Raw genomic sequence first — 15000 nt, 5'->3', positions numbered from 1 at the left:
TCCAGAAAATTAGTGGGAACATGAACCAAAAGAAATCACTGAAAACATGGAAGTACTGCTCACATACGACCTAATGATCCGATCATACGTGAACATCAAAATCAAGGCATTGCAACCAGATATCACACTTAAGGAAAGGAAAAAAAAGGGAGAAGACGGCTTTGCTTATTGAGGTGTTAATACCAGTGGCTGTGGACAAAACAATCAGAAATCAAGAAAATGATCAAATAACAAGACTTCAAGAATGAATGGAAAAGATCCTGGTAGCTGAAGAATGCCAAAGTTGTACCAGTGATAGTTGGAGCTATGGGAATGATGAAGAACCTTGCAGAGATATCAAAAACCATCCCTGGGAATATTACGGCAAATGAACCTCCGTCCTATATGCAAGTTTGAAGCTGTCTGGGGCTCAGTGACTATTCTGAAGAGAGCCCTCGACACAAAACGTTGAGAACAGAAATCTTCACAGCTTGGTCCATGAATCGTGACCCCTCACTGAAATGAAGGTGGATACTTTGATCCCACCCTGGGAGGACTCCATTCCACATTTTGAAACCTGCATATGTAGATACCAATCAACAACAACCATCAAACACACACACACACACACACACACACACACACACACACACACACACACACACACACACACACACACACACACACACACACACACACACACACACACACACACACACACACACACACACACACACACACACACACACACACACACACACACACACACACGTAGAGCTGGGGCGGAAGCATTTAAAAGCCACACTTTCTATGTGGGAAAGATCTGCCTGCATACATCCTTGTACATGCAGCGACCTTTGCACCCGTGCGGTCGGCTCACTCAGAATCCGATTTGTACATGCTGCAGTCCCCTCAATAGAGGGGGGGGTGAGGGAGCGAGGAAGAAAGGTGTTAAGAGAGGCAGGGGAGAGATAAGGGGGGAGGGGAGAGGTTGAAGAGAGAGAGAGAGAGAGAGAGAGAGAGAGGGGGTCATAAAGAGGTAGAAGGGTGGGAGAGAGGGGAGAGAGAGAGGGAGAGGGGTGAGGGATTCTGGATGTGACACCCAGTTTCACGTCCATCCAAAGAACGGTACACACATTAATAAATCACCCTTCCTGCGAGACACAGGAATGGCAGTTTGCAGCTTGATCGGGATTCAAACCCAAGCTACACAGAGTGACCATGCGTACCTCACGGCTTTCCTCTCTCCTCACTTCACCACCACCTCATTACAAATTAAAACGTTCTTTACTCATTGTGATCATATAATTTCTATTCCCTTCCTCCCCATGGTATCGAACCGCAGTATCGCCATGAAAGCTTGAAGAATGTGTGCCAAGTGGCTTCACCAAGTACTCCACAAAACGGTTGAAAAAAATAAAACTTTCAAAAACGAAACGTTAAATTTTTTAGTTGTATTTATCTATGCCAACATGACAGGTCATATAATGGAAGATCATACAAAAAGGGAAGCCTGGTGTTGGCTTAGTGGTTTGGGTGGCGGCTTGGGATCCCAGGGTCCTCATATGAGTTCAAGCCTCGTTGGCCGCTGAATTAAAAATACACCAGGAGGTTGACTCAGCCTGTCATCCTTCCGAGGTCGGCAAAATGAGCACCAGTGTACTGGTAAGGGGAACACTGCATCAGCGGCATAGCCACGTCCCAACCAATGATGCAACCAGCAGCCACAGGCTGCACTCGATAGAGAGAGTTACAAAAAGGGGAGATGTCATGTAAAATAAAATTTCATTTTTTCAACAAGACAGCCACAACCTGTTGCACTGCAGAACAACACATGTCCAATGCAGGTGTCTCCGAGCATTTATAAACATTGCAATGGGCCCAGTGATTCATAGCTATGATGAACAGGCATTCGATAATATGTGTGGAAAGTTTATTTTTTTTTAAAATAATAATAAAACTATCTATGACAAATCGTTGAGGCCTGTTCCAAGTCGAGGCATGGTTGAGCAGGCCAAAAAAACATGGTGGCTTCAGACCCCTGCAAGGTAGTCCAGGAGATGCCTTAAGACCTGAGAGAGCAAGGTGGCCAAGGATAGCGCTTGATAAAGGATATAATTAAATAAGGCCGTTAATCATCTTCAAAAGGGGTGTTTTAATTAACCCAAACACCCAATTTTCACTCTTGCACTTCCTTGGAGTTCCCTGAGCATGCATGCAAAGTTTCAGGTTCATTGGTTTCATAGTTTTGGAGTTATGGAGGAGACACTGATGCACACACATATGGATTAGCCTCTTGTCTCCAGCCAATACATCTTTAATAAAACAATTTTTATTGTAAAGGAACGTTTTCCCATTTTACTGCCTCCCCACATGCACGCCGACAGTGTCGGATATGTTTGGGTGATCCATGGGGAATCTCAGTATTAAGTAAACGCTGCAACTATAATCACTGTTGTGGGAATCTGTGGATGGTCCTCGACAATCCGGTTCAGAGCAGTGGGCGTTAACCCTCTGATGTGATATCTGGTGTCTTAAGAATGAGATAATTGGACGCAAGTCAGAATCCCATCCTGACATGACATCTGTTATTAGGTCGTGGCATACCAACACATTTAATTTCCCCAAAGAAAATTGATTACACCATTGGCATTCCCAAACCAAAAAAAATTTATTCTCAAATCGCTCACATGGGAAACCAGAACAGGCACTCAGTAGAGCGCATACCTTTACCGAAACAATGGACAAAATGGAAGACATTCATAACATGGCAGATGATGAGGAACATGTGGATGGAGGTGAACCGGGGGAAGGGACCAGTGGGGAAGAGGTTACGCGAGGAACATCCCCCACTCCTGATGTAGCTCAGAGCCCCTCAATGGGTTTCAAATGGTCTAGTCAGGAGGGGGGCACGACATTTAATTAGGTCGAGTTCTGTCAAATAATAGCACAACTGATGGCAAAACAAAGATGATTTGTTGAGGGAAATGCAGGGGAAAATGAGCAAAAAACAAACAATGTCGTGTTCAGGCCGATTAACACCAGCCCGGACGGATAGCTGAACAGTTTCAAACTCGGAGGCGAACAGCCCAAATTCTTGGCGATTATGATGCGTGTGGGAAGGAGCAGTGAAGGCGCTTTACCAGAATGAAAACACACGGATTTATCCTCAAACCAACAACGAACAAACACAAGGAAATTTAACAATTACAATTTCAACAACAAAAAAAATTCATAAACACAAATCAATGGTGATAATGAAAATAAATCAAAGCATAAGGTAATGAAAAAACGAGGTAAACAAAATCCAAATTTGAGATGTCTCCACTCAGTCACAAAACAGACAAGGGAAAAGAAAAATAAACCACTATCACCCGCAGGGTGACCCGTATCCTGCCAAAAGGTGACCACGTGTGACTTCTTTAAGGTCACACTGAGGTGAACAGAGCTGCTATCCACCAGGAGCGACTCCTTGAGGAATATCTGCCTACGAGAGATTCCGATGAGAATCGTTCTACAGAGTAACCATGAAAAATATGTTTGCCTCATAACGTCACCAAATGACGTCATAATGTCTCAAGCTTGACATATCTAGAAAGCACTCATCGAGGTGTTCAATTTGAGGTACTACACGATATGGTTCCTAAAACTTGAAAATTTGACCTTGGGGTCAAATATGTTTGACCTCAGGCGCTAACCATGAAGGTCAAGGCCAATCGCCACCAAAAACTAATCAGCTGAGCGCCAGACCATACACTACATTCCCATAAAGTTTGGAGACGATTAGATTAAAATTACTCAAAAAATAAGGGTTTCGTCGACTCCCCTGATTTGCGACAAAGTGACCTTGACCTATGACCTTTAAAATTTTATGCGCTGAAAGGGACCTCTATAGGCCTCTGATATGCGAAGTTACAAAAATTTCCAATGATAACTGTGCTCTGCAGAATTTTTTATACGTGATTACAGACAAAAAAAAACATACAAGCTGACTAACATATCTTGCAAAAACTTCGTTTTGGCAAGATAATAAAATAAAATAAATTCCCCCTATTGTGCTGACACTCAGCTTTGCGTCCAGAGATGACCTTTTGGAGCTTGGTGTTCGTCAAGCCACATTGGCACCACGTGGGAAAATACACCACAATGGTGCCAAGCCACTCTCAGCGCCCATGTACAGTGGGGAGAATAAGTATTTGATACACTGCCGATTTTGCAGGTTTTCCCACTTACAAAGCACGTAGAGATCTGTAATTTTATCATAGGTACACTTCAACTGTGAAAGACGGAATCTAAAACAAAAATCCTGAAAATCACATTGTATGATTTTTAAATAATTCATTTGCATTTTATTGCATGAAATAAGTATTTGATCACCTACCAACCAGTAAGAATTCCGGCTCTCACAGACCTGTTCGTTTTGTCTTTAAGAAGCCCTCCCATTCTCCACTCATTACCTGTATTAACTGCACCTGTTTGAACTCGTTATCTGCATAAAAGACAGCTGTCCACACTCAATCAATCAGACTCCAACCTCTCCACAATGGGCAAGACCAGAGAGCTGTCTCAGGACATCAGGGACAAAATTGTAGACTTGCACAAGGCTGGGATGGGATACAGGACAATAGGCAAGCAGCTTGGTGAGAAGGCAACAACTGTTGGCGCAATTATTATAAAATGGAAGAAGTTCAAGATAAGTCAATCTCCCTCGGTCTGGGGCTCCATGCAAGATCTCACCTCGTGGAGCCTCAATGATCATGAGAAAGGTGAGGGATCAGCCCAGAACTACAAGGCAGGACCTGGTCAAAGACCTGAAGAGAGCTGGGACCACAGTATCAAAGAAAACCATAAGTAACACACTACGCCGTCATGGATTAAAATCCTGCAGCACACGCAAGGTCCCTCTGCTCAAGCCAGCGCATGTCCAGGCCCATCTGACGTTTGCCAATGACCATCTGGATGATCCAGAGGAGGAATGGGAGAAGGTCATGTGGTCTGATGAGACCAAAATAGAGCTTTTTGGGTTCAACTCCACTCGCCGTGTTTGGAGGAAGAAGGACGAGTACAACCCCAAGAACACCATCCCAACCGTGAAGCATGGAGGTGGAAACATCATTCTTTGGGGATGCTTTTCTGCAAAGGGGACAGGACAACTGCACCTTATTGAGGGGAGGATGGATGGGGCCATGTATCGCGAGATCTTGGCCAACAACCTCCTTCCCTCAACAAGAGCATTGAAGATGGGGCGTGGCTGGGTCTTCCAGCATGACAACGACCCGAAACACACAGCCAGGGCAACTAAGGAGTGGCTCCGTAAGAAGCATCTCAAGGTCCTGGAGTGGCCTAGCCAGTCTCCAGACCTGAACCCAATAGAAAATCTTTGGAGGGAGCTGAAATTCTGTGTTGCCCAGCGACAGCCCTGAAACCTGAAGGATCTGGAGAAGATCCGTATGGAAGAGTGGGCCAAAATCCCTGCTGCAGTCTGTGCAAACCTGGTTAAGAACTACAGGAAACGTCTGATCTCTGCAATTGCAAACAAAGGTTTCTGTACCAAATATTAAGTTCTGTTTTTCTGATGTATCAAATACTTATTTCATGCAATAAAATGCAAATTAATTATTTAAAAATCATACAATGTGGTTTTCAGGATTTTTGTTTTAGATTCCGTCTTTCACAGTTGAAGTGTATCTATGATAAAAATTACAGACCTCTACGTGCTTTGTAAGTGGGAAAACCTGCAAAATCGGCAGTGTATCAAATACTTGTTCTCCCCACTGTACGTGAGGTAAATGCATGTGGCGGTCGTCAACGAATGGAGCCCACAGACCACGTCCAATTTTTTCTCACGATTGAGATTACCATACCGCTCCCTCCGAAGCTCCAAGTTCACACACACTAAATGGCACTGCCTTCTCTTCGATCATATAACAAGGTGACTGCCGCGGTTCCGAGATAAGGCCAAGAGACACGCTCTTCTTCTTCTCCCCTTCTCCTCAAAGCATACAAACATCATAATCCAGCCGACCAGACAATGGCAAGCATTTTATTTCAGCACATGAGCAAATTTGCATCAGCACGAAGAACAAGAATTGCGGTGCTATTTTGTCATGCCGAGAGAGACCAGAGCCTCACGCTTTTTTCCTCCAACCGCCCTCATCTCTCTCACCCTTCTTCCTCTCTTTTGTCACCCCGACCAATTATCAGCCTCGAGGGCGTGGCCTGCCGGTTACATATCCTGAGGGGCGGGATTTAGTCTGCTGGTTATGTTGTTATCCCCCGCCAACCAACGAAGTTGGCGGGGGATATAGAAATGGGTTCCGTCCGTACATCCGTCCGTCACACTTCGTTTCCGGAGCTGAACTACAAATCTCCTCAAGATATATTTACGAAATTTGGTACACATATCAAGCAAGTGGTGAACTGGTGCCTTTTGATATTGATAGATTTCCCCCAAAAAAATTTCTGTCATTTTCCATAGAAACAAGTTGGGTATTAAGAAATAATTGATTGAGGTTAACCATTGTTTCCAGAGCATAGTAGACCGGTGGAATGGATCCCTTTTGGTGTGATCTGGGGAAGAAATTACTATGTTTTCAAACTCTGCTGATTTTTACTCACCAATGTCTCCAATACCACCGAAAAAAAGTCCTGAGCGATTCACTTTGGGGAAAATTTTTGACGGCATTTTGAATTTTTGTCGATATTTCGGCTTTTTTCGCACAACGAGAATAAGGGTTAGAAAAAGGAAAATACCGATTTCTTTTTTTTCTGGGATACTAGAGTACTGCAAATTGGCTTATATATTAAACATAACATGTTTTATCCTACTATGACAAAATAATTTAGTTCTGACAGAGACGTCATATTAAAAATCCAAGATGGCCGCCAATATACGGGTTAAACCGAAACTCCGCGGCCACACGGTCACGAGTCCAGACCGCCCTGGTAAAGATGGATATGTATGAGTACACGAAAATAAAGCTATTCTCACTCGTATTTATTCCTTCCTATTATGTATGCTCTGCCAGACTCTGGAAAGGGTTGACACCTCTAAGGTTGTGGTAAATTTTCATCAAAATTGTGTATGGTTTCGGAAAAGAGAAAATACATATTTTGGAGCGCAATCCCTCCCCCCACCACTCCCCACACCCAGTAACCCCCCGCCCCCCCCCCCCCGAGACCCTGATTTTTAATGTCGTGAACAAACTTTTATTTAGTACATCACGGGTGATGAAGGTTGGAATCAAGTTTCATCGGAAGTAGCGTGGTTTGGCTCGCTACGCTCGCCTCACCACACGTCGTTTCAGAGATTGACATCACAGATTTATTGCGTTGGCATGATTTACACCAATCATAATACAAAAATTTATTTTCCACAAATTTATTACTTGCAAAATCGAAGATTTTTCAAGGATATTTTGTTCTTCTGTCAGTCACGTACAGGTCACAATTTTCAACCGATCTTCACGAAACTTCACCACCTGGTAGAGTTTGGCATAAGGAAGAAGCCTATTGCTTTTGAGGTCAAAAGGTCAAAAGGTCAACATAGGCCAAATGTCAACAACTTTGGTGAGACTTCTAAAATCCTCAATTTTCATCAGATTGACTTGAAATTTGAAGAGGATTTATATTTCTGGACACTGAATTCAACCACCAATTACTTTGGAGGTCCACATACGCCAAAAGGTCAACATTGGCCAAAATTCTAAAATTTTCAATTTTCTTCCGATTTACTTGAAATTGGAAGAGAAGTTGCATGTTTGGTCATTTAATTCAACCAGCAATTATTTTTGAGGTAAAATTAGTTTTATGGATTTTTCAAGTGTCGTGCTCTGCACAACGTCTTCTTGTTTTAAATATTGCCGATATTGTATTTATTTGAAACTAGTGCGGGCCTGTAGGGACGGGCCCGTAGGTGCGTGCCAGTATGTGCAGCTTCGTGCCTGCAGTATCAGGTCCCCAGCATCAATTGTGACGTCATATCAAACAAAGAAGAATTGTGACGCCCCCTCTCCTCTCTTGCCCCCCTCTCACCCCCCTATCTCCCCCTCCCTCCCCTCTCTTGCCCACCTCTCTCCCCCCTCCTCCCTCCCTCCCCTCTCACCCCTCCTCCCTCCCTCCCCCTCTTGCCCCCGTACTCTCTCCCTTCTCTTGCCCCCCTCTCACCCCTCTCCCCCTCCTCTGTCCGTCCTCCTCTCTCCCTTCTCTTGCCCCCTTCTCACCCCCTCTCTTGCTCCCCCTTTCACCCTTCTCTCTCCCCCTCCTGTCTCCCTTCTCTTGCTCCCCCTTTCACCCTTCTCTCTCCCCTCTTGTCTCCCTTCTCTCTCCCCCTCCTCTCTCGCCACCCCTCTCTCTCCCCCTCCTCTGTCCACCTCCTCTCTCTTGCCCCCTCACCCCCTCTCTCTCCCCCCCTCCTCTCTCTGTAAATGTATTCACAAATGTCTACCAAGCACAACGATTAATTCCAACCTTGGGGAAAAAAAAACAGCTTCCAAACCCTTGGGAAACAGCTGTTTCCCTCGGGAAAATTCAAACCTTGGGATCAATTAATAATTTGAATAATAATCAAACCTTGGGAGTAAATAATTAAATAAATTAACAATTAAATAATAATCAAACCTTGGGAGTTTGGCACATACCCAGGTCCCCAGTGTCGATTGTGACGTCATACCAAACGAAGAAGAATTTTGACGTCAATCCTTCAAAAAAAATTAAAAAATTAAATAAACATTAATTGTGAGGTCATTCGTGATGTCATAGCAACGTGTACTGTCATTGGTCGACAGATAAGTGGCCATAACTTGGGAACCGCTCGTCCGATCGATATCAAACCTTGAAAAGGCACATCCACAGGTCCCCGGCAATATTCCTGGCAAGTTTCAATCCGATCGGACCGGTGGTAGTCCGGTTATTAATAATTTGGGAAAAAATTGGCATGGTAAGGTGAGAAGGTGGAACGACACCTTCAGCTGCCATATATACACCTTTTCAACAATGAAAAAGCAGTAAAATGGCCGTAACTTGAGAACCGCTCGTCCGATCGATATCAAACCTCGAAAAGGCACATCCGTGGGTCCCCGGAAATATTCCTGGCAAGTTTCAATGAGATCGGACCAGCGGTTGTCGAGAAACAGCGGTTGCAGACAGACAGACAGACAGACACACAGAGATTGCTGGAATTATAGATAGATGTCATTTGTGATATAAGAAGGTCCAAGTGGTCAAGGGTCTAAGCTGTCTTATCTGTCTGAAGGGTGTGAGGGGTCAAAATGGTGTTGAGGTCGAAGGGGTCTAAAGGGTCTTATGGGTCGTTGGGGTCTTTTGAGACTTCTGGGTCTTTATAGGTCAGAGGGGTCTCAGCAGTCAAAAGGAACATTCCAATAGTACGTAAAGAAGAGACATATAGTCACATGACTGGATGGATGGACAGAAGGACTCGTACTGAGACCGAGCTATTTTTATAGATAGATTGTGTGTGTAATTTCTGAGAAGAAAGCAAATACCTCTTTTGGAGGAGCAACCCCCTCCCTCTGAAACTCCCTCCCTCGACCCCTCGGACCCCAATTTTTTTTAATGTCGTGAACAAACTTTGGTACATCATGGGTGATGAAGGTTGTGAACAAGTTTCATTGAAATTTTGTGTGTAGTTGCAGAGTAGTAGTTGCAAGTGTTTGTGAAGGGATGGACAGACGGATTTACGGATTGACGACACGCCATCCCAAAAGCTCTCCAGAACAACATTCCAGGTGAGCTAAAAATAAATCGTGTTCTGAGAACTTTTGATGATAATGTTGAACACCCATCATAAATGATAATGTTATAAATTTATATAAACTCTTGCCTTGTAAGAATGAACTGTACATGTCAGCCTCCTGTTTCACCCCAACAACAAAATCTGCAACAAACCACAACACAACAATCCAGCTTAATATCTGCACAAAAACATTGCACTGCCTTTCGAACCAAAGTGGCACTTAGAAAAAAAACAAAAAACATTTCTTGACCAACACTGTTTGAAACTGTGTTTGTAGTGAATGAACAAATGTTGATATATATCCTGCTGTGTGTAAACGCTGCTATTTTGTGAACAAAGGCAATAACTGATTGCTTGAAGAGAATTATTGATTGACAGCCAAAGATGACACAACAGCAGAACATTTTCAGAAGTATTGGAATGATGAATACAAAATACAACAGAAACAAATAAAGAAAGCTTGCACTGGATGTATTTCTGTTTTAGGTTCAGGGAATACTTTTTTGTATCAATGACACAAAAAAAAGACCGTCGTGACACAAGAGACAAATATTCTAAAAATAATAAAGGCAAGTAACTGTGCTCAAAGAACAAGAATATCACACTATATGTAATTATGCTTGTGGGTATGTGTTTGTTTTTGTGTGTTTGATCAACAGCACCTATAGAAAGTCAACACCCCCTTTCAAATTTTTCACCTTTTGTTGCTTTATACGCTGGGGTTAAATTGCATTGAATCAGACTTTTCCCACCTTTGTTGACACATCGTAACCCACAACTTTGAAGTGAAAAACAAATTCTACAAATTTCAGAAAATTTATTAAAAATACAAAACTAGAATATCTTGGTTTGATAAGTGTCCACGATTTGTTAGGGCAGCAGGTTTTCCTCTAGGATTTTTCTGTATTTTGCTCCATCCATTTTCCCTTCTATCCTGACAAGTGCCCCAGGCCATGCTGATGAGAAACATCCCCATAACATGATGCTGCCACCACCATGCTTCACAGATGGGATGGTGTTCTTTGGCTGATGTGCTGAGTTTGGTTTGCACAAAATGTAACGTTTTGCATTTCGGCCAAAACATTCATCTTGGTTTCGTCAGACCACAAAACATTTTGCCACGTGACTTCCGAATTTCCGGAGTGGTTTTTTGCATACCGAAAACGGGACTCAAAGTGGGCTTTTTTGAGTAATAGTTTCCTTCTTGCCACCCTACTGTACAGGCCAGACTGTCACTTGTCACAGGGATATTGCTGTCACATGCAACACAGTGATCAGTCTCTGCCACAAAGGCCTGTATCTCTTTCAAAGTTGCCATTAGCTTCTTGGTGGCCTCTTTAAGGCCAAAAAAAAAAAAAAAAATGTTGCATTGGCGTAACCCGCCCGACCCTACGTTTTTTTTTTTGTTTTTTTGCTATCGAAAAATTTTGCCGACCCTATTTTATTGCTATTTTTGTTGTTTTGCTATCGTTTTCAAGTATCTTGTTGATTGCGATCGCGATCGCAAAAACCCGGAAGTGTTTCGGACAGAACCCGCCGACAAAAAGGGTGGTACTCGAGCCGGGGGAGATTTTGGGAGGGATTTATTAGGAAAAAAATAAAAAAAAAAAGATCCCGACCGACTTACCCTATTTTTCAGTGACCCGTTACGCCAATGCAACATTGTTTTTTTTGGCCTAATCAGTTTCCTCTTTACTTGGTCATCCAGTTTGGAGGGACGGCCTGATCTAGGCAGGGTCTTCGTGGTACCATACTCCTTTCACTTCTTAATGATTGTCTTGACTATGCTCAAAGGGATATTCAAGGCCTTAGAAATCTTTTTACACCCATCCCCTGATCTGTGCCTTTGCACAACTTTATCCCAGAAGTTTTTTGAAAGCTCCTTGGTTCTCATGGTTGAGTCTGTTGCGGAATGCACAACCCAGCAGAGGAAACCTAAAGGAAATGCTTATTTCCTTCTGAAATAATCAGAATAACTACAATATAACACAGGTCGACACCAATTAACATGGTGTGTGATTTTGAATGTGATTGGTTCCACCTGAGCTAATTTACAATTGCTATTAAAAGGGAGTAGACACTCATCCAACCAAGATATTCTAATTTTGTAGTTTTTCATTAATTTTCTGAAATTTGGAGCATTTTTCACTTGGAAGTTGTGGGTTATGATGTGTAAATAAAGGTGGGAAAAGTCTGATGTATGCAATTTAATTCCAGGCAAAAAGGCAACAAAAGGTGAAAATTTGAAAGGAGTTGTAGACTTTCTATAAGCACTGTATTTGCACCCCTAAACCAGTGGATGAAATGAGTTGAACGCTAGTGGTTGTTCTTGAGGTGTGTTCGTGAAGGTTTTCGGCGTTAAAAAAAAAAAAAACCCGCTCCACGGTGTGGAGGGTGTAATACAAGTCCCAGGGATTTACAGTGCCATCATAGTATCTCTCCATGAAAACCTTAAAGAATTGAAAACTACTTGGCCAATTTACATACGCCAGCAGAGTACCCACCCAATGGGCAATATTGTTCCAAGCATGCAATAGGATAAAATAAAATAAAATAAAATAAAATAATATGAAATAAAAAAAATAAAAAAACATTTTGCTTCATGCATGTAGCCTGGATTTTTTTTTAAAGTAAAAAAAAAACCGCCGGGCTACGTGCATGAAGCAAAAAACATGCCTATTGCATACAATCCAAAACACCGCACTGGAAAACATGGGGACAGGAATACTGTACTGTAAAGGGTAGAGACTTGCAAGACCCTCTCGCACCTGGAGGCTGTGCTACATGATACACGTTTACATAGAAAATGTGCGTCTCCCCCATCCCCCACTCCCAAGACTACCAGCAAAGATAAAAACACCCCGATGCACTAATTGGGGTCATGCTGATCTTATTATGCAGCAAATCTGTATATAATCGGGCAAGAATTGCAGGAGCAGTAGCACGACAAACACACTGGTCTGTGAATTATCTGAAGGAGCCAAGTAAGGAACCTCCGTATCTTATGCTCTCCCCAACCGCTGTACGAAATAAATTGAAACTTTATGGTTGTACTTGGAGTGTGCATATGAACGTTTCACCAAGGTGGGATGGCCACCTCCAACTTAAAATTTCCCCTCATTCCTCCCCCCTCGGTGTTTCCAATTACCCACAGTTTCACTCTGCAATAATGGAAAAGTGCATCATGATTATTCGACATTTGTTCCACATTCCTCCTTACCCATTCTTCCTCCAAGCATCCCTCTGTTGCATTGGTGCGTTTCCCTGCTTTCCACTCTTCCACAAACCAGACTTTGAAAATACATACAGTGCAAAAATTTGATAACATTGTTACGGTCAAGGGATTCCAACCACCATTGCGCCGTCAGTCGGGGAGTGGATGAGAAATCACCACGTCCACCCACAATTTACATGCAGGCCAGTGGTTTAAGAACCATGTGGCCAACTGGCGAATTTGCCTGTCAAAATGGTCGAGCAAACAGACAGGAATCCCACTTTTAATAGTGCCTTAACGTGCAAATCCAATTCACCTGTCTAACGAGTTTGTTCCAAATTACTATTGTGCACCAGGAGTTTGTTTCCCTGATGGCCACAAAACAGGTTCTCATTACATTGGGTTTATGAACATGAAATATATATCGGGGTGGGGGAAAAGGGAAGAGAAAAGACTGGAAGCGGTGATCATAGACTGAGGTACAATAAATAAAAAGAATTGGTGAAATTCTACATTGGTGAAACTGAAAGGAATTTGAAACAACTAGATGAACATGATAGAGCAGTTAGGTTTGTAAAAATGACCCAATCAACCAGAGCACATCATTGCCTGCAATCTGGCCATAAATTTGACTTTGATGGGATTCGTGTCCAAGACACTACATCTTACAAACGACACAGGTCGATTTTGGAAGCATGGCATATGAAGAGCCGGGAGGGTGGCCTAACTGGGGAGATGGTGGACATAGCCACACAATACACACCTCTAATGCAAATGGCTAAAACTGGATGGTGCAAACAGCTGGAAAAGGTGAGCTACACACACCCAATCCCAAACACAACATCCACATGTGCACAACACCCAATGAGAACCTCAACACTCGCACTACCAACGCCTCATCATGCCCAACCCGGACATGAAACCAGCCATGCTCGTACCCTGGAAACACAAAAACAACTTTTTGTTGTTGCGCACACATGCTCACCCACACACATACAACACCAGATCACGTGTAAATAAAATTAAATAAGAGCAGAGCACCCCTTCAATGATGCTAATTGACGTTTGGTTTTGCTTTTGCAAAATATAAAAGCACTCCTCCATTTGACCTCGAGCACCACCACGTGACCGGAAATGAGCAGTCGAATCAAAATAAAAACCGGACACGTGCCGAGGCTCGGGGTACATTGTGCCTGATGAAGCTGGCTGCGGAGCTGCTGCCTAAGACTGGGTCTGCTCGCTTTTTTGTTCAAATTAGCGGAGTCGATCTAGTATTTTTTACTTTTGGTTGGAAGCACCTTCCTATTCTTTAAAAATGTGTAATCCCAACCACTCCAAATATATATATATATATATATATATATATATATATATATATATATATATATATATATATATATATATATATATATATATATATATATATATATATATATATATATATATATATATATTGTTACGGATCTGGAATCATTTAGATTTAACATACAGATGTCCCAAAAGTCAGTTATGTCGTTAAGTATGTGTGTGGTCAGATCCCCTTCCTTTTGAGAATCAAAGGCGTGCGTTGTGATTTCTTTTAGTTAGGTTGTTACATCGAACAAGCCATCTAACAACCATCCCATCTGCATGAACCCTCGGCCCATCACGATCCACCACCAACCAGCTGCCTTCTCGCACCCTAACGTGCCAAGGCAAGATCTTGCGGTTCCGGTTTCTCGGCTTCCATAAACGTAACTCTATCACGACGTCCTTTGCAACATTGATACTGTTGCTCGACAAGTACGAACCCACGTGGAAGAGTGGGTGGGGTTTCCCGGCAGGGGCCGAAACCCCGATCAGGAAGGGCGATTCCATGGGTACCTGCCCAATCAGGGCGGGGAGTGACGTCTGTTCGAGCGAGCCCCGCCCCGTTGAGGGAGGTCCATAAATTCCCGAGCACTCTCTGAGGCAGAGGTGGTTTTTTGGGGTTGTTACGAACGTTGTTCGGAGGTTTTCGACAGGGTTGTTGTTGAGCGTGCAGTTCTTTTGAAGCAGAGGGTTGAGCAGAAGG

General features: G+C 43.1%; 2 protein-coding genes across 2 annotated transcripts in view; one reads left to right on the top strand and one right to left on the bottom strand.

Annotated features, from left to right (window-relative positions):
• LOC147032352 (uncharacterized) overlaps positions 1–11340 on the bottom strand; it is a 24206-nt gene extending 12866 nt beyond the window's left edge. The window contains exon 1 of the mRNA XM_085869890.1: positions 9821–11340. Within this exon, the coding sequence (XP_085726016.1) occupies positions 9821–9842 (22 nt within the window). The 5' untranslated portion in view covers positions 9843–11340. The remainder of the gene's footprint in view (positions 1–9820) is intronic.
• The window catches only part of LOC147032350 (uncharacterized), a 178179-nt gene that overhangs the window by 100633 nt on the left and 62546 nt on the right, over positions 1–15000 (top strand). The window lies entirely within an intron of this gene.

This window comes from Eptatretus burgeri, chromosome 2, assembly GCF_056783735.1.
Source record: "Eptatretus burgeri isolate ZD-2024b chromosome 2, Ebu_testis_v1, whole genome shotgun sequence".
NCBI classification, from domain to species: domain Eukaryota; kingdom Metazoa; phylum Chordata; class Myxini; order Myxiniformes; family Myxinidae; genus Eptatretus; species Eptatretus burgeri.
The sequence above is the reverse complement of the archived record's forward strand: the minus strand, read 5'-3'. Positions and strand labels throughout refer to the sequence as shown.